General features: G+C 37.0%; 2 protein-coding genes across 10 annotated transcripts; one reads left to right on the forward strand and one right to left on the reverse strand.

The window, feature by feature from the left end:
• The first annotated feature begins 4,922 nt into the window (after window positions 1–4,922).
• LOC112279249 (glycerophosphocholine acyltransferase 1) lies at window positions 4,923–9,777 on the forward strand. Of its 8 annotated transcripts, XM_090248613.1 has the most exons (11): window positions 4,983–5,107; window positions 5,588–5,654; window positions 6,351–6,470; window positions 6,852–7,106; window positions 7,212–7,298; window positions 7,440–7,497; window positions 7,657–7,757; window positions 7,901–7,996; window positions 8,158–8,251; window positions 8,381–8,618; window positions 8,760–9,777. In XM_090248613.1, exons 4-11 carry the CDS (start codon window positions 7,005–7,007, stop codon window positions 9,403–9,405), a joined length of 1,422 nt encoding a protein of 473 aa, XP_090104739.1. In that variant the 5' UTR covers window positions 4,983–5,107; window positions 5,588–5,654; window positions 6,351–6,470; window positions 6,852–7,004; the 3' UTR covers window positions 9,406–9,777. The 8 variants fall into 8 exon arrangements, with proteins under 8 accessions (XP_090104736.1, XP_024369258.1, XP_090104739.1 ...); XM_024513490.3 differs by lacking the exon at window positions 5,588–5,654 and having other exon boundaries at window positions 4,974–5,107; XM_090248616.1 differs by lacking the exon at window positions 6,351–6,470.
• A 2,380-nt stretch (window positions 9,778–12,157) lies between these two features.
• On the reverse strand, window positions 12,158–20,417 carry LOC112280657 (uncharacterized). 2 transcript variants are annotated; one of them, XM_024516392.3, is made up of 22 exons: window positions 19,972–20,165; window positions 18,753–18,802; window positions 18,385–18,609; window positions 18,055–18,123; window positions 17,756–17,893; window positions 17,488–17,605; window positions 17,289–17,371; window positions 17,069–17,164; window positions 16,757–16,925; window positions 16,429–16,571; window positions 16,056–16,142; window positions 15,718–15,903; window positions 15,385–15,552; window positions 15,121–15,241; window positions 14,920–14,989; window positions 14,701–14,788; window positions 14,418–14,538; window positions 14,097–14,308; window positions 13,888–13,996; window positions 13,507–13,771; window positions 12,991–13,316; window positions 12,158–12,822 (listed from the first exon to the last, which is right to left on the reverse strand). In XM_024516392.3, the coding sequence occupies exons 3-22, from the start codon at window positions 18,580–18,582 to the stop codon at window positions 12,626–12,628; spliced, it is 2,964 nt and encodes a 987-aa protein (XP_024372160.1). In that variant the 5' UTR covers window positions 18,583–18,609; window positions 18,753–18,802; window positions 19,972–20,165; the 3' UTR covers window positions 12,158–12,625. The 2 variants fall into 2 exon arrangements, with proteins under 2 accessions (XP_024372160.1, XP_024372159.1); XM_024516391.3 differs by lacking the exon at window positions 18,753–18,802 and having other exon boundaries at window positions 19,972–20,417.
• Between the last annotated feature and the right edge of the window lie 2,917 nt (window positions 20,418–23,334).

Here is a 23,334-nt window from a genome sequence, read left to right on the forward strand (position 1 = left end):
GAATATTCTTTAAAGATTCTCTAAAGATTCTTTGAAGATTCCCTAAAGATTCCCTTAGAAGGCTCTAGAAGATTCTTAGAATATTTTAGTAGATTCTAGAATGTTACTTGAGAAGCTTCCTAGCTCTTGGGTAGTTGCTCGAGAAGCTTCATAGTTCTTGAGAAGCTTCTTGATGCGCTTCCTTAGAACCATAGGCCAGTAGTATATATAGGAGTTGAAGCTGAAGAGTTCTTCAGTCTCGACAATACATCTCTTGAAGCTCTAGCTCAATTCTCTTGGCGTTGCTCTTGTACTCATCTGATAATCTAGTTCTTGCCATTTCTTCTTGAACTTCTTGTTTAGATTTCTTGTTTGTATTTTTGGTCCGTGACAATCCTTTAGTTCTACTTCTTGCTGGATCCTAAGCTTAAAACCTTATAAAAATCAATCCATCATCTTTGACTCTGAAATATTATTAATTTGGAGATGTAGAAACTTAAATCGAGAAGCATAATCTTACATCGACCTAGATTGTATAAGATTTTCAAACTAATTACATACTATCTTCTCTACATTGATGGCCCAAATTGATTCTTAAACTTGGTCTCAAACTCCTTCCAATCACAAAATCCACCTTCAGCTCCATAGCTTTGAATTCAATGTTGCCACTAAATAGTTGTCGCATCTTTCAAATAGCTGGCTGCATACATAATTTCTTCAGTGGAATTTGCTCCAAATAGTTAGAAGTATTGTCACATGTTAGAGAGCCATTGACGTATATCTTCTTGTCTTGAAGTTTTAGAATATGTACTAGGCTTATTCAATTTTAACAAAGCTGATGTTGTCTCCCTTGTCTTAGAGACTTCTATTTATCCTTGTAAAGTAGCTATTTGGCCTATGAGATGTTGTATTTGAACCTTCATATAGGATTGTTCTATCATATCTCCCATTATGTAATTTCTTTACTGGATTCTACTATTATAATACTTTGTCACCTTCTGATTGATTTTTTAAGAGTAGCTCGTAGTAGCATCAAATCAATATCTAATGTGACTACAACAATTGACCTCAAACTAGATGATAGCTATTGACATACTATCAAAGAACAGTCTAACATTCACTTTGATATTAATGAAATAGAACCAGTCTATCTTAAGTGTACTTACATAAAGATCTACAATAGTTGCAAATCTATTCTCACTTCCACCAAGTATATCATTTATAAATTTTCCTTCTATTTCAAATAACTTAAAAAATATATAAGTTAAATTAAAGGAAGGTGATCTGTAACTTCTAATATTGAATGAAAATATCTACAAAAAAAGATAATCTATTCTCTTTAAGGAAAAAAATATGGTTTTAGTAAACTAAATAGTTTTTTTAAAGGTGGGTAATCCACAACCTTCAAAATGCAATAGTAGAAGTGGAATAATCCACTCATTTCTAAAACAAGACAAAAAAAATAAGTTAGCACTTTTATCAAACTATCAATACATCTTTTTTTCATTAAAAAAGTCTAGAAAATTAATCAAAGATGGTAATATATTGAATTAGAATAGTTATTATAAAAGATAAAAAGATTAGAAAGTCTTGAAAAAAGACTAAGGACTAAAAAGGCATTGACAAAAGTGAAGAAGGCTTCACTCTTGCCCCGATATATACTTTAACTAGGAGCTATGTGGTGGTGTCTTATAGGACCTCCAAAACGTGTTGACTTTAGAAGACACGTATCTTAACTTGCATGGCAAGTTTTCTATATAAGCACCACATAGTTAGCTTGTTCCGGAAGCTATCAATATGTGATTAAATTTTTGACCAATTTTCTAACCTACCAATCAACTACAAACATATATAAAGTCAAAATAGGATCTATAAAGCTTCTAGAAAGAAAATATTATGAAATAAATCTACTTTTATTTACTTCTATTTAATTATTTAGATAAATATTAAAATAAATATGTATGTTTGTAACAAAGAATTGTCAAGAAAAACCAAGATAGAATCTAATTTTTATTTATGCATACATGTTATACATTCAAGTGTATAGATCTAAATTATGATGGTGTGATTATACCAAATGAGATGTAGTATTTTTATAAGCTATAACTTCATTGAATGGAGTGTATGGCTCAAGAGTCTATTCTTTTCAAAGATGTTGTTTGTCAAATGGTTTCTTATAATAGGGCGAGTGGTAAGTATTTACTTTTGAAGATTTATACTAGTCCATTCTCTTCTTTGAGTTACTTTAGTGTTGAATGAATTAGTTGGTATTTAACATGAGTGTATTGTTGAAATCTATCTTTTATTTAGCATTGAATATTAAAAAGATAAAGCAGTTATATGATACAAACATCAAAATAATTATAACCACTAGCATTTGACAAATGAAGAATGCATATACAAAATACTTTAGAAGTGTTCAAAAATTAGAATGTACTCATGAATAACAAATTAGCGATATTTTTCTTTGCTCCATAGCAAATTCAAAATCTTCTTTAAACCTTCTTCTCAAGTCTAAGTTTGTTCTTATACTCACAAGATAGAATTAGACACATAAGTATTTATTTTTCATCTAAGCTAGAATATACATGTAACTCAATCCAATTAAAAATCAACATTAATATTCATGAAGTTAATATTTATTTGAATATAATTAAAGATGGCTTGCATTAGAATCCCATCCTCTTTTGGAATATACATTCCACAAACTAAATTAATATGCGTCTGATCATATTTTCAATTATAAAGCTTTTAGTTTCTTCTCTCAAAGATTTGTATAACAGCAATATTCTAATATTTTGCAAATGACTTAGCTCCTCACTCCTTCCACCCCTTCTTTAGCTTTTCTTTGCTCATAAAACCACTCTCTTGTTGTATATTACATTACAAGCATTGAACATCATCAAATTTGATTATCATCCTTTAGGATCGACTTATAGACTTATTAAATTATGAATAAGAGTATTTCAAAGTATTCATTTGCAGTTACTATTACAAATAGTTTGATTGGAGTATCGCCAAGTAAATTGCAGAGATGGTTGCCTTGAACTTATTGAGCATAAGTTGCTTACTAGCTTTAGTTGAACTTCCATTATTGGAAAGACTAAAGAGCAAGGTTCATTACTTGAAGTTGTGAGATTCAAATCTAAGCTTGCACAACAATACTTGATTATCATATAAGGTGGCTAGGAACGAGGTTTAGAATGGCCTGCATAGGAAATAAGAAGATTGAGAATAACAAGAATAAGAATGGAAAAGCATGAGCACTATAATGATTTCAATTTGGATTGATTTAATAAAAATTTGAGTTACTTTATTATTTCTTTAGATATATATATATTATAATCATTTAAATAATTACTAATATGATTTATAAATTTTTAAAATTATGAATATGATTATATTTTATTTTTTATTAGTATAAAATTAAATTATTATAAATAAAATTTTAAATAATTTTTGTCCTTTAATAAATAGTTTAAAATATAATATAATTTATTACAAAATTTATAAAAATACTCTTGGTATTTTATTTTTATTTTAGTTTATTTTAGTTTATTTTAATTTATTTTTCCTTGAATTACTCAAATACTATAAAAAAATTAATTCTAAAAAATATATACAAAAAATTTAAAAAATTAATCATAATTTGATGCATTTTTTAAGATGTTAGTTTAATTAAAAATATATATGTATTAAATTAAAAAAATAAAAAATTAGATACAATTTTCTAATATCAAGTTTTTGTGCTTTTAAGATAATTACAATAATTTGATTTTGAAATATTTGAGATGAAGTTTTATCAATTGATATAAATACAAAGTTTGAATTATATGAATATAAAATCACCAAGATTTTGTATAATTTATGCTTTCTTAACAATATAGATTATATACTAAACCAATGAATAAACTAATCAATAAAATTATAGAACCCTTGTGAATTCATAAACTAAATTTCAAAGTAAATGATTTGCTTATTACATCTCCCCCACAACACACCCACTAAGCATTTCAAGTACAAATTGGACTCAATTGTTATGTAATTTGTATTGATCTAGAAAAAAACCTGCAATTAAAAAGGACTGCATGATTGGAGCTTTTTTCACATGATAAAAGAAAAATAAATAAATAAATAAATAAATAACCAATGAGCATTAATGCCTAAGTGCCCATGTGGATCACATAAACACAAATGAAAGCAAAAGGAGGGTATCACCGCACACATACCTCTCCCTCTGCATAGACACTTGGCAGCGGGTAGAGTTTACGAATAAGATCATCCAATGGATGATTTCATTTAAAGATGAAGCCCATCCACGTTGATGTGAAAAAGATAAGAATCGGATACTAACATTACGCATTGAGGTTCAGAGACAAAAGGGTGGGCGCATATGCTAGAAAAAATATGCCACGCGGCGAGCCAGCTGGCGGGGGGATATGCCAGATTCCGACCAGAGGGGGGTATGCGCGGGAATATGCCAACGACGCGGGAGTTGTCCACCTGGACACTCCAACCACAGCCCCCCTTTCACGTCACCCAGCCCGGGGTCCCTTTCCTTAGCAATCTGCATGAAGTATCGACGACGGGATTACGCTCCTCGGTGGACAAAACCCCTTTGGGCGGAGGGCAGAACACCGGCGGGGACGAATTGCATTCAGTAATCCCAGGTGGAATGAAAATACCATGTAATCTTTGTAAGGGAAAGAAATGAAAGGTAAGGGGGGAAAGGAAAAAAGGAACAGAGAATCTGGAGCCTGTCCTGTCGGAAGGAGCTCGACAGACCCAAAACGAGGCGGAGAACTGGGAGTACAATGGTGCGAAGACTGTGCCAATGGGGACTCGCGCGGCCGACGTGGCAGTGTGTGGTCATTGTCGATCGCCACCTCATCGGGCAACGAGGAGGAGAGAAGGGCGGGGCGGGAGCGAGGGCGTGGTGAGCTGGCCATGGCAACTTGGGTGTGGGATTCGGCGGTGGTGCAGGATGGAATTATCTCACGGCCCTACGTTGTGAGAGTTGTGCCTTGTTTTGTGGCTCCATCGCCTTTTCACGCTCTCGTGTTACCAGGTCCTGCTGCACGTCCCCGCTGTTGGTCTCGCTTCCACTGCAGTGCACATCCGCGGGCAGGTATGGGATACGTCACGGTGTAGTTTGACTAGCAGGAGTGGTTGCATTTTTTTTTTTTTTTTTTTTTTTTTGTTTGGTTGTTGTTGTTGTTGTTGTGTATCCTTGGTCGACGTAGAGGGCAACGATTTAGAGGATTGGATTTGAGCGTTGTGGCGATATCCGGTGGATGCACATTCTGTGCTGCAGTCTAGGACGGTGCGCGCGCGTGTGTGTGTGTGTGTGTCAGAGTGCTCGCGTGAGCTTCAAGGTTGAGTGGTTACTTGATTGAACTTGAGAACCTGACGTAGCACTGAAGGCGCTGCTGCATTGGCTGTCTCAGTGAAGGAATGATTATCTTCTTGTCCGAAACAGGAGTTTAAAAGAAATGTGGTTACTGCGTTGTTTCGATTCCGAGAAGCGGTAAACGGGTATTATCAGGTGTAGCGGGAGTTTGAGTATCGTGAAGAGGTTTTCACGACCGAGATTTGTGCGGGTGTGCAGCTTTGGATTTGGTAGTTTGTGCAGCGGAGATAGCATCTCTAGTGTTGGTTCACGTGACGTAGAGCAGGTAAGAGGGAAATTCCATGTGAGAAGGGGATTGACGCCGTGCAGGTTTACTTATGTCCAGCCAAGGACAAGTGATCATCTTTCCTGCGTGTGTCTTCCTAGGTTTATGTGTGACTTGATCATTCACTTCTGGGATTGTGCAAGCTCTACGTTATGTAGCAGGCTCTGTTGTGCACTGTTATATTTATTCGTCCTGAGTAGCAATTATTTTGAAATTCCGTCGCATTCCTTGATATTATCCTCATTTTTATTTTCATTTTATTTTTTTCCCCTCCTACTGTTCTGGTTTGATACATGGTGCAAACCGTGGTTTTAGAGCAATGATTAGTCTTTTTTGATAATCACTTGTTAGTCTTCGCATTGTTTGCTAAGCTGTATGACGGCATTATTACGATACCGTCTGGAATGTCCTAGTGTGTGGGCATCACCGCACTACCGTGTGATTTCCATGCAACATTTTGTCGCAATTACCATGTTCTTGAAGTGAACCTTTCTGAATCTTATCGCCCATTCTCCTGGGAGGTACCGTCTTGAGATTGGTGACTTAGAGTTCAAGTAGGCCGCTTTACTTAACCATTTGTCGTTTTTGCCGTCCAGCTTCCTGCATTTTGACTTGAGAGTTACGGTTTCGATTTTGAATAGTGTTCGTAACTTCTGGCTGTATGTGATGGTGTGTTATTCATATGGCCTCCTCTAGGTGAAGAATTGCTCCGCGGCTTGCACCCACTCAAGTCCGTGCAAACACAAAATTTCACGAAGACCAATTAGCGATTAGCTATAAATTGGATTCGGGAAGCATGCCTTCCTTTTGTTCCTGGTAGCTTAAAAGCTTCACCTTCGCATGGGCTCATGAGGGTTTTTTGACGGGCAGGATGGCAACTCTTTAATTGAATTGGATTACTTGGGTTTTTTATGAGACACGCATCAATTTTTAGTATGTCCTATGCCTTTGTTTTTGTCTCTAAGATTGTCATCCGAATTTGTGAATGACTGATTGTATGACGGATTGCGGATGCTCTTACCTAAGAAACATTGGCAGTGGAATGAGAACTCGCAGATGAAAGATTCGTGCTCTTTTTTGTTTTCATGGTTCTTAGAATCATTGTAACTTGCCTGGAAAGGAATTCATGTGATTGGAAAGTGTAAAAAACTTTTACCATTATCTAAAACATGTACACACTATTCCTTGTTTTCTCAGGATGTTAGGTAGGTGATAACCTTTCTCCAGCGGAGTACATTGAAGACATATTGGAACATCAGAGGGAACAAAGACGTTATTAGCCTGGACATAGAACTGATAGTTCCATGAGTGCCTATGTCAAGGACTTAGTTATTTAGTCATTGGGACACAATGGCTCGTGGAAAAATGAGTGGGTTGTACCGTGGTAGTGGCGATTGGCATGAGGATATTACAAAGTTTATTGGAGAAAAGAGGGTTGAGTATCCTCCTAAGGTAAGGAGTTGACCTTTTATTTTACTCATCTTGCCTCATCTGCGAGATCAGTCTTTAGATTCTTATGATTGATTGCTTACAACCGCTGTTTAACGTGGTTCGCAGGTGGTGAAGAAAACTAAGGAGTTGATTACCAAACAAGCCACAGTAATAGCTAAGCGTGCAGATGAGCATGAAGATTTTTTAACAAAGGTTGTATACTCCGTATTCACATAACTTTTGTGCTTCTGTACTTTACTCTGCAGGTTGATTTATGTTGCTTTTCTGTTTCATGCTCCTGGATCCTTTCGTCTTGTTTAGGTAAGCTGACTCTTTGTTGTACCACTTCTGTAGGTGACATATTGTATAGGAGTTGTCTCCTTCGGGACATTTTGCTACTTGTTGGGTTCAAGTAAGTTTTTACTACATTAATTCTTGTGTGTAACTTGATTTTAATGATATAAATATCTGGTCGCGGGCCTGTAATTTTTTGGGTAATATTCAACGGATGTTTTGATATAGAGAAAATTCATCCAGATCAGGCGGACTGACGAGGTTTACTTGATGGCAGAACCTGCTGATATTCCTAAGCTGTACTGTCTGTTCTTTATCACGGTGGCACCTCTAAGATGGATCTATTATCGTATCAAGAAATGGCATTATTACCTTTTGGTAATGGTTACTAATTCCTTCAGTTATGCTAACGAATACAACTGTATTCATTCTCCATTTATGATAGATATTTTAACATGACTACGTTCACCCGTTTATTCTTATTGAATATTGAAAATAGATTTGTCTACTTGTGTAAGCAGGATTTTTGCTACTACGCCAATGCAATATTTGTAGTGATGCTTCTCTTTTACCCAACGAATGACAAATTGTTCCTGATATGCTTCTCTTTTTCAGAGGTTAGTGCATTGTTGCCAATAGGCCTCAACCCTCTCTAGCAGTCATTTCTGGGTTCTATGATGCTAATTGTTATTATAATGTGCTATTATAATGTGTTGCTTATATGGTAGAGAAAGGAGCCGCTTCATTTTAAAATGATAAGTAACGGTGTGTTTTGCAGGGACCACTGGCATGGGCTCTAATTGTTTGGCGCTGTAGTCTTGTGTTCAGCTCTATCGACAAGATTATAAGTGTTCTTATTCATCTACTTCCAGGTTCGCAACTGGGGTCTGACATCTTATGGTTGATGCATTTTTTTCAATCACAAGCTCGGTTCACTACACGTCCTAGCAGTGGTAATAAAACTGATATAAACGTGTATTTTTTTCTTGGGTTAAATACAGGGACGGTTTTCTTCATTATAAGGTGGTGGGACCCAATCACGTTTGCACATCACGCTGTTGATGACACAGGACCCTGGCCAGCGTGGCCTCTCTTGGAGAATGATCGGCAGTTGTGGACATGGCTCTTTGTTGTGCCCCTCATTGCATACAGTGTCTGGCAGATCCTCTATCTGCTAGTTGTGAATGTGCTTAGGCATCAACGGCTGCTGAAGGATCCCGAAGTCATGACGTCATTCAGGTCTTTGTCAGATCTGTAGTTAATTAAGTCTTTTGTGCAGTAAATGACTGCAGCTTGAGTTGAAAGCATTCTTTCTATTCTAATTCGTTGATTTTATTGGATATGATGAAATTCATGGATATAATGTCACTGAACCTGCAGAGAACTTTCTCGCAAGGCATCCCGTGCGAACAATATCTGGTGGCGTCTCAGTGGATTGTTAGGCGATAACAACCGTGTTGCAATGTATGCTATACTGCAAGCCATATTCACCGTTTTTACCATGGCCCTTACGATACCATTGTTCAAGCATTATAAAGTCCACATCACTTTTGAGTGTTTGAAGGTGGCAGCCTCTGTTTGGAATGGTGGAATTTTCTTCTTTGATGTTCTGCCACGGAAGATGGACGCCAAGAAGAAGAGGAAGTTCGTTCCCACTGTCGAGGCTGCAGCAGTTTCAGTTTCTCTCAACACCACCGGTTTGCCTATTGAAGGTGCTTCAGTCCTTGATCCGCCTCTCTCACCTGGCAGAGATACTTTAAAACTGGAAGAGTTAAAAACTGCTGACAGCGAGTATCTTTGCTCTTTGTGCAAGAAGCCAAGCTCTATTGATCTCAATGACGTCGATGCATACGAGAGCTTTGATGGGCAAGTACATGTTCGCAATGGACGGAAACTTGATTCTGATCAACCAGTTACCAATGACATTGGTTTTCCGAAGCAGAGCACTTCAAGCTCGAGCAAGGAATTCAATGCTATTAAAGGATCGGTTGCCTCTCAACTACAGGCAGCTGTCTCTGCAAGCTGATGCACTGCAACAGCGCCGTCGACAATTGGAGGGAATGTAAATTGGGTGTCGAAAAAAGTTTTATGATGCTGTCACTGTTTAACTTCTGCCTTGATTGGTTCTAGCGTAGGGATGTCTCTAATGCTAGTTACTTTAATGGGCTTTACATATGGTGTCAACAATTAGAACCAATAGAACAATTAGAGTTGATCAGCCGTTTGCATTTTCATCATGTGAAATGTGATGGAATTAGTGGCTCCGTGTATAGTAAACCATCATTAGGTATTACATTATACCACTTACAGAGAATGACTGTTATGGTATCACCATACCCTACAGAGTTGTACAGTAGTATGCTGCTTCAATAAAACCCATCAGTTGTGTGTTCTTCTATGCCGATTGAATGTGGGTTATCCGATGGACGTAGTGGGCACAGGAGCTGAAGGAATCGATCTTTGATGCCGATGGATTCCTGCCCCAGCTTCAATATTTCGTCTCAGCGCCATGATAATCTACCTTATTGAAGATATTTCGCGGACAAAGTTTATTCAATGAAGCAGAGTTTCTATTATTCACTTCTAAGGGGTTTGCACACCAGCACCGCAGTATATAATCTTTACATAAAGTAAAAACTAGCTGGATGTACAAAATAACCTTCTTATTCCTACGTCAAGGCATTGCTACATTATGTGAACCGCAGCTTCCCAAAACAACAAATACATGCCACTGAATACAAAAGTTTGCAAAATTGGTCACAATGATTAAAAAAAAAAAAATTACAAATAGAGAAGACTCACAGTGGTGTACTACATCAGCTATTATTAACAAGTAAGAAGGGTCATTTTTCTTGAAACTCAATTCCTTTGTATATGCATCACATGTTTTAATGATTCATCTTTTTTGCCTTAAGATCGCTTGATCACCCTTCTAGCACCTTATAAGAATAAAATTACATATTATATACCACATATTACTTATACGATATCCTTTGTAAGATTCAATAGGCCCATTTATCCTTTGGAACTCATGACTTTTCAAAAAAATAAAATAAAAATTACAGAAAGGTTACTGAGTAATTTTTAAGATATTATACAATAATTTAAATTTGATTTTTACTATCACAATTTTTGTTTTGTGAATTGTTTCTTTTTTTTTAAGTAGAGTTGTTGCATCAATATGAATTCTTGTTTGCAACTCTATAAAATAATTGAAGATAAATAAATAAATATATATATATATATATATATATATATTATATATAAGGAAGCAATATACTTATCAATAATTAGTGTGTGAACTCAAATAGTGCTTATTTAAAATTAGTGTGATATATACTATTTATAGGATAGGACTCTCTAGCTGCTTCATTGATTGTAGAGTAAGTGTGTGTACTTATGTTTGCTGTAGTTGTATGCAAACCTATCTATAAGTTATATATACTATAGAATTCACACTATTTAAGAATAAATATGAATAGTGTGATACACACTATTTAAAATATCCTATGATTGGTGTTTATTTACCAATTAGTATAATAATTACTATAAATAGGGCGCTCATGTTCCAGAGGGACTTTACAAATAATATGATAAACACTAATTAAAAATAAGAGTATAATTATTCTATCAATATAATGCTTCTTGTTCCTTTAAACCAATAAAAATTTTACTTAAAATTAAAACTTAATAGATACTATTGTTTATTTTTAAAATTAAAATAATGATACTTAAAATAAAAATATTTAAATATTATTATTTTTAAATCATATAATATGTTACTGAAAATAATGATAAAATATACATTGGATATTTGAAGTATAATATTTATTTAATTTATTTTTTTATAAGTAAATAAATAAATAATCTTTCAAGTTACCAAAAAAATTTATCTTATATTTCAGCTAATTTTTTAATTTAACTATTTTTTTTTATTATATTGATGCTAATTTAAAATATGAATGATCTTTTTAATAACCATGTTACTAATGATATACAATAATGAATATTATGACACAATGTTTTAAAAACTTAATTGTAATTTAAATTTAAAAATAAACTATTTCTTATACTGTAATTAAGATATTATCATACAAGGTAATTTTTTTTAAGCACATGATTAGAAAAAAGTGAAAGATAATGGGGTTAGTATGCATACTTGACATTAATATCTAAACTTGGTATTACTATGCTTGGCTTGACTTCTAGACGGTTTTTTTTTTTTGACATAAAAACAAAGTTTATTTGATGCATTAATTAAATAACATTGGTATAAGGAACTACTTAAAATTTTATACCTAGAAAAGTTAGCTACAATTACATCTTTCTAATTACATTTTTGTATACTATCAAACCACTTTATGATATTTAAGTTCCATTCAATTACATTATGCTATCAAGAACCTATTAGCTTTTTCCAAAATCCATCAAAGATGGTCTTGAACTTGGTGGCACAAAGCATAATGAATATCTATGTGTGGACCAATTATTTGTCACCATGTGTTAATTGCCAAATTAACCAAATAAGTATTGCAACCATGTATTAATTGCCAAATTAGCCAATTAAATATTACATCTTTATAAGACACCTTCGTACCATATGTGCTAAATGAACATTTCTTCATAGGAATGGGGTTGGAATCAAATGTCATTTACAAGAGATGTCATGATTTAATAATATACTTCAAGCAAGTCGATAGGAGAAGCTTCTTTGAAGCTGACATACTTTTGAGTGACAAAGTATGTCACGATATATTTCCCTACTACCCGCAACTATAATTTAGGAACTTGAGGAGCCTTTCCAATTAAACTTCAGTAAAGATGTTCATCAGTAGTTTAACATATGCATGAGGGGTGGTTCTGTGGTGAAAATATAGTCTGTTTATATTAAGCTACGACGACTATATCTGAAGTAGTCTGACATATAAAGAGATTATAGATTAACTGGAGATGAGATTTTCTCACAAAGTCAATTGATATAGCATCTTACGATATACGATGCTGATTCGAAAAAGGTCTCGACCTCCTACAATCGGAGGAACGTTATGCCTTTTGTCTATGTTGACAGGGCGGTGGTAAAACACAAATCTGTCATGAGTTCACCATCTGCACACTGGTAAGTTGCTACTAAAAGAATTGCTGCGGAAAATTCCTACTATTCTGCCATGTGACATTGTTTGTCTAATGCTACTTGGATTGAATGCCGTAACCTCTACCGCAGTACTGCCGACTTGGTATCCAGCATTTTACTCTGAAGTGTCGATGAGATCATACTCGTGTGATATAGAAAGAGGTGTCTCTTTCGACACAGGCCGTTCTGCAGACCAAAGCTCAAGCGTTACAGATCCAGGGCCCCATTTGACATGACACGATTCTACTTCCTTGATGTCAAATGTATTGACAATTGCCAGGCCAGTTTCCGAGTCTAAAAGCATCCACTCGCCTGCATAAGAACACCACATTTAAGATCAGAGCCAGGTAACAAATAGCACAATTATAGAATCACAAGAGAGCACAGAGTCAACTAATGCCAAAATCATATTATCGAATACTATCAGCATGTCTAATAACGAGAATACAGCACAAAGTGGCTTGATGTGTATGCCATTACCATTGGGTCTATCAGACCCTTCAATGGGAAATTCGCCGAACTCCATATTAGGCTTCAGCTCCCGCGCCGTTCCATCTATAGCCTTATATTTAATGTAGGATGCCATAGGATGCACAATCTTGAACATAGGATGAATACGCAGACGGACAAGCCTGGAGAAGCCACCAGACCCAGCACCGACTGACCGTGCCACGATACTGGAGCTGATTTTCACCTTGCTTAATGAATCATGAGGAAGAAGAATCTCTCGAGCCAGTATTAATCCACCCCCGATATCCCCTTCCATTCCCAGAACCTCGTAACCCGAAATTTGTGCAACATCACGCCTGAAGCATAACAACCTCTTAGTCAATGGAATGACTCGGAGGTACTTCTTGTACATCAGTGAAGACTATCAATCACATACTTGAGAAAACCAAAATGAGAGAGAAGCACCCGAAGGCTTCGTGAAAACAGAATATAAAGATGACAGACAGACTTCTGAGTAACACAGCATAGAACAGACTGTGAACATACTTGACGACTTTGTAGTCCTCATTCCAACCAGCAGACTTGAATTCGGTGCCACTGAACTCCTCATAACCACCATTTTCCAATCTTCCTTCCATCCAATCATAGCCTGACGGCTTATGAATCATGGACATTATGTGACCACCAAGCCAAGGCACCACCTTCACAAACACATTTCCTTTGTCAAGGTCTTCCGGCATCTTCACAGCTCCCACCCCCATAATCGGGTGGTGATCTTCAAAGACCTCGTCTAACAAACTCTGCATTCTCTCTGCAATGAAATTTCCGAATAAAGGTCAGTAATGATACTGATTGTCGGCAACCCGTCTCCATCACGGTTTTGGCAAATATTGAAACAGGTTAACTTGGCATTCAGATGAAACAAACCTAATTTGCTGAATCCGGTCTCGCGTTTCACTATGACTGATTTGTTGATTTCATCCTCTGTCGGTAGATGGATTCTGAGCTCCTCTCCATCAACACACTCGCCTTCCACCTGTTCAATTTTAATTTTTTTAACTACGTATAGACTTCGGATAAGAAGATATTTACTGCTGCAGATCTCTTTGAAAATTCAGAGGTAACCTTCAACATACCTCTACGTTTTCGCCGATTAAAAGTCGCACGTGAAGCGTGCGCTTTGGCCTCTCACGATGGCCTTCAGTAGAAGCGACCCGAATTACAACCTCTCCATCCTTTGATTTTAAACTTGGTACTCTCTCTGCTTCGTAATGAGTAACCAAATAGTCACCATTCTTGAAGTCGAAACCATCACCGCCATCTTCATATAAAGATCCAGCTGCCTTTCCTGGTAGAGGCAAAGCACAAAGTGTAAGAAAGTAGTAAAAAAAAACTATAATGCACATCCATCTTAAGAAAACATGGGTCATCCAACCCAAAAGAGAAAAGAAGGTTACCGTTGTAATCCAGTGCAATTAAGAGAGTAATTGTGTCAGTGGGGCTAGCTTCAGCAGTACACTGAATCACCGGCCCGGTGGGAACAATAGCACCACCCTTCAGAAAAAGCAATGGCAATTCCTGTAAAGGTCGAGAAAACACATAAGGAACATGTCAACATTTTCATGTATTATCAACATGAACTTAAATCCACCAATCACTCAATTCCAATTCAGCACAGAAAACTTAAATAAATAAATAAATAAAACACAGGTTGCTGTTGAACATTGACAAGTAACACACCGGATGATCATCATCAAAGTGGAACCGCTGCCAGATTCCTTTCGGCAACAGGAAAGCTGCATTACAATCTCGTTTCTTTGGTGAAGGCCTGCACAGAAACAATGTACCAACATAAGGGCAATGATAGAAATTTCAAGAAACAGAAACAAAACCTGGCATTCCCTTGCGCACAGAAAGAAAATTACCGACTTAAATATAGATAAAAGTCACGGTACTTACCAAGTTTTAACTAGAATAGAACCTAGCAGGAAGCTGTCATCAATCTTGCGAAGCTTTGGGTCTGTGGGATCTGCTCAAACGAGAAGTACAATTCATTGATTCCGCTTGCGAACAGAAAGCGTTCTGATATACAGTGAAGAGAAAAACAATGTGAAATTTATCGCATCTAAAGTAAAAATACTGAAAACCACAGTATAATACCAGCAAAGAAGACGGGGGTCATCACAGGTACTCCTGTCACATGTGCCTTATGAAAAAGGGTGTAAAAGTGGTGTAACAGACGGTATCGTCTATTCAAAGCGATTCTCGAAAGCTCTTCCACCTACAACATAACAGTTACCAGCAGATAAGTTCAGAAATATTATTCATTGAGAAATACTCTTGTAGGTAAAAATACTTACAGAATGCTATTCTGGAGTGAAAAAAAAAAAAAAAAAAAAAAAAAAAAAAAAGTTCAAAACACACCTCAGGACCAAAGGACCAAGGTTCCTGGTCGATAGTTCCCTGTTCAGAATGTCCTCTTGCAAAGGGTAACATAGCTCCAAGACCCATCCACCGAGCGAACATTTTGGGAGTAGAATCTCCGGCAAATCCACCAATATCTGGACCAGAGAAGGGTTGACCACTCAATCCCTGCAGAGGAAATATCAGAAACCAGTAAAATTTGAACCGTCAGGTCAAGCCTAAGACGCACTCGTACCAAAATGCAGGGAAATGAGATTTATTTGAGTAGCAACATGTAGAGTTAACTGAGTATTAACCGAGTGCGAATAGAACTGAGGGCGAACTTGCACATACCAGGTTGAGCGCCATGGGAATACTCATTCCGAGGTGTTCCCAATTAGCAAGGTTATCACCAGTCCAGGTCGCCGCATATCTATGAGCACCAATAAATGCTGCCCTAGTCAACACAAATGGTCGCTTGTTCTCATTTGCCAGCAACATACCTTCATATGTTGATCTTGCCTGAAACATCCCATAGACCTGCATTTGACAGTACAATGAGACATAACTGGTACACAATAATCAAACCACTTCTTCGGATAATTAATGACATCTGAACATAACCCCATCAACATGTCCCATAGTGCTAAGAAAATGAGTAAGTCATACTTGATGCTTGCGAGAAGGCTTACATTATGGTAGTGTGAGTGGCTCTGACGACCGCCAACTTCCTCATCTCCGAGATGAATGTTTGTCTCGGGCATAGTCTTGGAAACAGTCTGCACGACGCCGAAGTCGCATCAAATATCTCCGAAGCATGCAGAATATAACCAAATAAGGCCAAGAGTAATCCATCGATATGAAATCAATCCTTCAGTACTAGTAACCACTGACGAATTTGAATAGATTTTTAAAAGATATACGACTGAGCAACGCAAAACAAAATAAAACTAAATGAAAAAGTAGCGCGTACTGAGCGTTACTCGGAACATGTTACGTGTGTCAGCTTGAAGACATGATCACCCAATGACACTGTATATATATTGAAGACAAGCCATTCCTAACCTTGAATACTGCTGGTTCGTTCATATCGTTCCAAATACCATCCACACCAATGGCAACGAATTTTTTCACAAGTCCAGCCCACCACTCGCGCGTTTTCTTGTTCAAAAAATCAGGGAATACAACCGGCCCTGGCCAGCATTCGCCTATAAAACGCAGAATTTAGCTCCAAATTTTTGACGGAAGGAAGCAATTAAACACTTTGAAAGCAATTCAAAAGAACTGAATCTTTCATGTCAGAAATTCGATCCAGCCCTACCACATGCATGATAATCAAGAACTGCATAAAACAACATTCTAGTGCACGAGAAGGCCTGGATGAAATACTTACCAACATAAGGCTTGCCATCAGCAGTCTGTATCCAAACGTCTGCCTCACATCCAGAGTCATAGGCTTCGTAGCCCTCCTCAGCCATGATTCCAGGGTCAAGCATCCAAATACCCTTGAAGCCAATGCTGTGCAATTCATCGGACAGTCCTTTGGGATCTGGAAATGCGTCCTACAATCAACCAAAAGAACCAAGATGCTGTAAACTAATCAAACAACCTCTTCTTTTGAACAGGTTAATGATTGGATATCTTGCGGCGATTTAAGATGTATGTCATTCGTCTCACAAATACTGTGGCTAGCAGCACTACTTACCTTGTCGAAAGTAAAGCACCTGAACCCTTGCATGTAATCAATGTCCATCCACATCACGTCACATGGAATCTTCTTTGCCCGGAAAGTTGTAGCCACCTAATTGAGGCGTAGTGACAAGTTGTGAGATAAACAGTCGCTCAACCAACGTTAATCAAATACACCGAACGCAATCCACAGAGATAGCAAATGCAAGCAGGTGTCAGAAATCCAGGCATCGTACTTCAGAAACTCTTGCTGCCGTTTCATAACTCCATCTGCATTGTTGATAACCAAGTGCCCATTTTGGGGGCATTTGCATAGTACCTGCCATATCAACTAAGGTCAGCACAGAAGTGACACGCATCGCAATAAAACAGAGAACAAAGAATGTGAGATACACACTCCATATTTGAAATTCAGATGGCAGAAGGCCAGCATACCAATGGCATGTGAAAGTGAGGTCATGAGCACTTCTGGCGTAGGGAATGGTCCGAAAGTAACCACTGGAAATGGAGCCACTGCTACAATTTTAATAATTGCGTCTTTCCTCAAATCAATCTGCAACGAAATCAAAGAGACGCATTATCAACACAGCTGGAGACTTCTCATTTATCAGGTCTAAAAGGTGTGGTTATTTGAGTCTTCTAAATGAAAAACTAAAGATGCCAAGCATGATGTAGCAAAACAAGGATAAGCCGCAAAACTCACTTCACACCGCCTCGTCGTGTCAGCCAATACTCCGAAAGCTTCCCCAGTTGGAAGTACTACGAAGACCCACGGATGTGATTGATACAATGAAGTGGTATTCTGATTGTAGCCCCATGCATCGGTATTCCATGAATAAATCTGCAGAGAACAACAGCGCATACACATTGCACTTCGATTATTACAGAAAGAAAAGGGGACAGCAGTAGAATTGCCACAGAAACAGTAGGATGATTTGAGGCAACATATAGTTGCAATGTGTGACTGCACAACGTAGATGCTGTCGATGAGCAAAGGCTTACCCGCTTCCCAGTGCGCTCAACGGGTCCACCGACTTCACCAGTTCCATAGAAGGACGTTCCAGGCGAAAACTTCAAAATGACACCAAAAAAAAGCTTTCAGGAGCATTGCGAGATTTCATTGTATGTGTGAAGAAAGGCCGATTTAAAACACACTGATTAAAAAGAATCATCCGTCGCAATTTTAAGAAGCCAAACACTTAGATTGAGTAAAAAGACTTTCGGTGATCAATAGACAAGATATTAAACGATGAGAATGTCAAAGATCAAGAATGGAATGCTGCTTAGAATCATCACATCCCCCTTCAATGATAATGCTCAGAAACTACTGACCTTTAGAGTAACAACTTGGTAAATGCCGTCGCGCTCAAACTCAGGAAAAATTACGGGTTCATTATCCGGAACCTTGATTTCCTCCTCACGCAGTTTGGGGTTAAGAAAAGAAACGGAAGGCGCCGCTTCATTTCTAGCACTTTCCGACTCGTCAAAACGGTAGACAGACTTCTCAACAATTGGCAAGTGGGTTGCCATCGCTGAGGCAACCGTTATTCCTCCGACCTGCGAGTCCAGCACATCAGTGAACACAGTCCTAGCTGAGCTTGATTTGAAAGACTAGAACACTGAAGTTTTTAAAGAACACTAATAGCACGATCCAATTAAAGAACAGAGGTGTAATCTTAGGCTATGGTGATGACTCGTGCCTTAATAAGGATGCCTTGTGAGCAGCAGTTTCGTCACTGCATACATATACCTTGAAAAAATAAAAAAATAAAAATTAACTTCAATTCCTACTTCTAAAAGTTAATATGCTCAAAATGTTGGACGAGTCAGAAGAAGCCAGGAAAGAACTCTCAACCACCAGTTTCTGTAGCACTCAAATTTTGAAAACCCGCTTCAGAGACGACATCTCTACGACTTTTAGAAACACTCTAATGTGAAGAGTAGTATATACGCCTTGGGCTTCGCAGCTGTACTACAGTGAAAAAGGAATATCTGTGAAGTATCCTTTTCAGAAGAATGTTCCTCGAAGATCACGAATCTTAATAAATAATGTTCGCAATCCAAAGGAAAACTTAGGAGATGCATGCAGCTGTATAACCAGATCCTCATGCAAAACCAGATTGTTAGTCGCTACTAGATTATCCAATATACTTTCAAAGCTGTCCGAATTTGAGACGCGGCAACAGTAAGTCTAAAATCACGTGAAACTAAGTAGCAAATGATAAAATCAGGAATTAATATTTCTAATCAAAATTATCTGATTATCTATGTGTTAACAAACATATAAGTTTAAACCCTCGCGGAAGTGCTTGAAATTACCGCAACTTATGTCGAGTGAAAGGAAACGATACAATGCTTGGAAATACATCATTACAAGACTATTGTTACAAGACTAGCAGGAAGAAGACGATCCTCTACTTGCAATACCCAAGGCTTCCAGAATCAAGCTTCGGAACATCCACGAGAGCAGAACAGCTGACAGAAACCAACAGCACCTGGACCCTCGGGCAGGGATATGAATTGGTATTCACAGGCCCAATTAGTCGATTATGAGTAAACTAAGCTATGGACGACCTGATCGACTGCACACCCGACGCATTATTGCATCCAGTACGGGAAGCAGAAGTCTAACTCCCGCACACTACTTACCCGAATCCAATACACCGATCCAAGAAACAGTGTCTAACAAAGAACACACAAGGCTTCCAAGCCAACAAAATCCAGCATCAACACTGCAATACATCACCGTGCTGCATTGTTCTCTACCGCTACATACCAAAACCCGCGAAGCCACAAGGATTTGGAGAGCATTCGTGCGCAGTCAGAACTATTCGACCTCATCTAAACACATAACCGCAACCACTCCTTCCACTCGTACAAAACCAAAACGGAACTTCCCCGGGCAATGACAATGCGCACCTGGATTGCGTCGATTCGGACTCTTAATCCAATAGCCTCACCATGCGAGTTAGCGTAGTAAAGTCACGTCGCCACTCGAAAACAGAGGCGCAGAAGGACCAGCGAGCAGCGCGATCGCGGAAGCGGCCAGATCCAGGCCTGTACACGAGCAATCGGAGCGATCCACAAGAGAGCCAACAATCACAACAACAACAACAACGCAGGATCGACAGTGGTAGGGAGGAAGGGATTATAAAGGAGGTGCAAGGAGGGCTCTGCGATCGCGGATGAATCTCACCGACAAGAGCTCCGTAATTCATGCTCAGTTGCGGCATCAAGTGTGTCTTAAAATAATCAATCTACACGGGAATTATTGCTGTAGTTCAGGAATCGGTCGAGTATGGTAATTTTTGATCATATGAGCCATTGGCCCCTTGCAAGAATAGGACTTACTGCTAATCTAAGGTCTTTGGGAAGCTAGGGTTTCATGACTTCTCCATGGTTGCCTTCATGGGTACAGTTTGTTTAGTGTTCTTTGCCTCTCATGTTCACATTCTTCTTTACTGTTTGTTTGTTTGTATTTTATTTTATTTTTGCAATTTTGTGTATAAGTGCTTGTACAATTGTATATTTATTTCCTTATTTCTTTATTTATTTAGTTCTGATGCATTTGTTGCCCTTGTCGTCTTATTATTGTTCTCCACTCTGTCCACACCTAATGTATTTATTAAGGGCGGTAAATGAAGGGAGAGTAAAATAATAGATAATTTGCTTTTTCACCAAACTCCTCAGTTTTTCTTCATTGTACCAACTCAAGCTCTCTTATTGTACATTCACACATATTATTAGTGGTGCATGTTTCCATATATTTGTTGTTGTTTACCATGAAGGTGGAAGCAAATCACAAGAAAAAGTAAAACATTATTTTGGTGTTTTTCTTAAGTGACTTAAGAATTGTTATTGAAAGTTAATAGGGGACATACGTTTAGGATACCAACTGACATATTAAATCATTTTAATTGGTTGAAATATGTAGACCCATCAATTTCAACCAATCACAGACTTAAAAAAGTTGGATCTTTTCAACTCATACCTTGAATGTAAAGACCTCCAAGTAAGTATAAGTTTCCATCTGTGTGAAGAGTATCTCGATGTATTCCTCCATGGGTCATATTTATCTTGGAGTGGAAGCATGACTTAACTGAGAAACAGCCTAGCACCAATCATCTATTACAGTCAATTATTGGTACAGTGTTTACCAGATTTTCATTTTAAATCATCAAGTATGGCATGTTGTGCAAAGCAATATTCCATGAGAGCACTCCCAAGTCATACACATCCACAAATACAATAATCACCCCTTCCTCTAAATAAGGAAGGAGCTATTCTTGAGTTTCCTCAAATCCCACCAGAACATGGTTTATTCCAGGACTTATTTTTTACTTTTTTAATAATTCTATAAATATAATAAAGAATAGAACTAAATTAAATATTGATACATAATTAGAATCTGGTTTGATTTGAAACAATCATTTTTCTCAAAGGATTCAAATTCTGCAATAGAAAATAAAAATTCAAGTTGAAAACAAACCCAATTTGGTGGAGATGAATTAAATTAGAATGGCTCTTCCATGTCAACAAGAGAAGTGTGTTGGTTGTAATGTGCCTGAACAGCCGTGATTGGGTTGACCATTGATTGTGTTTTTATTTCACAACAGTGCAAAGCATCTCCAATCCTACAAGGCACAAAATTATGTACAACTGGTCATCTTGAGGGAATTTATGGTTATGCTCCAAAATCAACATTCAAGATATTTTTGCCAATCCAAACCATCCCAGAAGATGCTCCATTAAGGAATGTGATTATATGGTTAGCATTCTGTGTTAGGGTTTTGCTTCACAAGATGGCCCAGAAATTCAGGGTAGGCCTCAATATGGCTTAGGAGTTGATGGTGAGTGATGCATTTGAGGTTGATTGTCCCCTCTACTGTCTGCATGTCAAGTTGGAGGTGACTGATTTCACTCCATCATAAAGGGTCAAAAGTGAAAGCAAGTACAATCACAAAACTAATGGAATGTTTGCCAAGTATACAAGTCCATCTTGCAGAATGCAACATCTGGCTTCATACTGTCAGCTGGACAACTTTTGTATTTGAAATTCCTAACTTTGTCAGACAGATTTTTCTAAGTGTAAAGTGAATTCAAGCCATACACAACACCATTCTTATTAGTTAGTTTGTGCTATTTCAGGCATGATTTATCCCACACTAATCATGCTTTTCTTTCTGTTGCTGGGATTTCTTATGGAATCCTGAGTTGTGTCAGATGCAGTCTGCATCTCATATCTTCACATGTGTGGTGTGTGCTTAAAAAAAACGGATCAAGTTGCATTGGATTATCACAGAAATATATGTATATTTTTTCCGACAAAATCCATAACTGACAAAAAATCTAAACAAAAAATGGAGAGGACCACAAACAAAACGGAACCTGTTTTGGTGGGGGCATGTAAAGCATGAAATGGAACCCCTCCAACATTCAGTACAGTGCTCATTAATGAGAATGCAAAATGAGCGTTACATGAAACAAACACCCTAAAATTTCAATTGTCTGAATAATTGATGTTGATAGTGCTCAACTAGTTCCTTTTGAAATAGTCTTAGATATGATGAAACACATGCATTCAACCACTCTTACTACTATGGTATTCAATTGGATGCATTTCCACATGAGTCAAGTAGATACATAAGAAATTATTATGTTTTCTAATTATATTTTAAAATTTAAAATTAATTATTATTATGCATCATTCAATAAATTTAATATATATACTAGATTTTTATTTTAGTGCCTTTTAAAAAAATATATGGAATATATGCATATATATATATATATATATATATACATTGACATGCATTGAACACATTCAAATATCTATATAGCAAAATCTTGTTATGTGTCTTATACATTGAAAATAACAGAACTTGTTTATAAGCATCCATCCAAACCAAATTTCATCTCTCCACCCATCCATTTGTATGTGAGTTCATCCAAAATTATTGAATGTGTTTAATGCATATGAAAAAAATTAAGGATCCAAATAAGTGAAAAAGGGGCTCCAATGTTTTTCAAGCCATTTTTAAAAAAAAAAATTATTTTATTAATAAATACTATCTAAAGTAATTTACATATTTATTTTTTTGAACTTCATGTTCATTATTAAAAAAGGATAAAATCTGTCATTGGTGTGCACAAAAATACACACACACACAAATATATATATATATATATATATATACACATACAAAAATAAATGCAAATAAACAAATAGAAAGTAAAATAATTTAAAATAATTAGTTGTTATTATATATATATATATATATA

Source organism: Physcomitrium patens, chromosome 3 (assembly GCF_059467195.1).
Source record: "Physcomitrium patens ecotype Gransden chromosome 3, ASM5946719v1, whole genome shotgun sequence".
Classification (NCBI taxonomy): Eukaryota; Viridiplantae; Streptophyta; class Bryopsida; order Funariales; family Funariaceae; genus Physcomitrium; species Physcomitrium patens.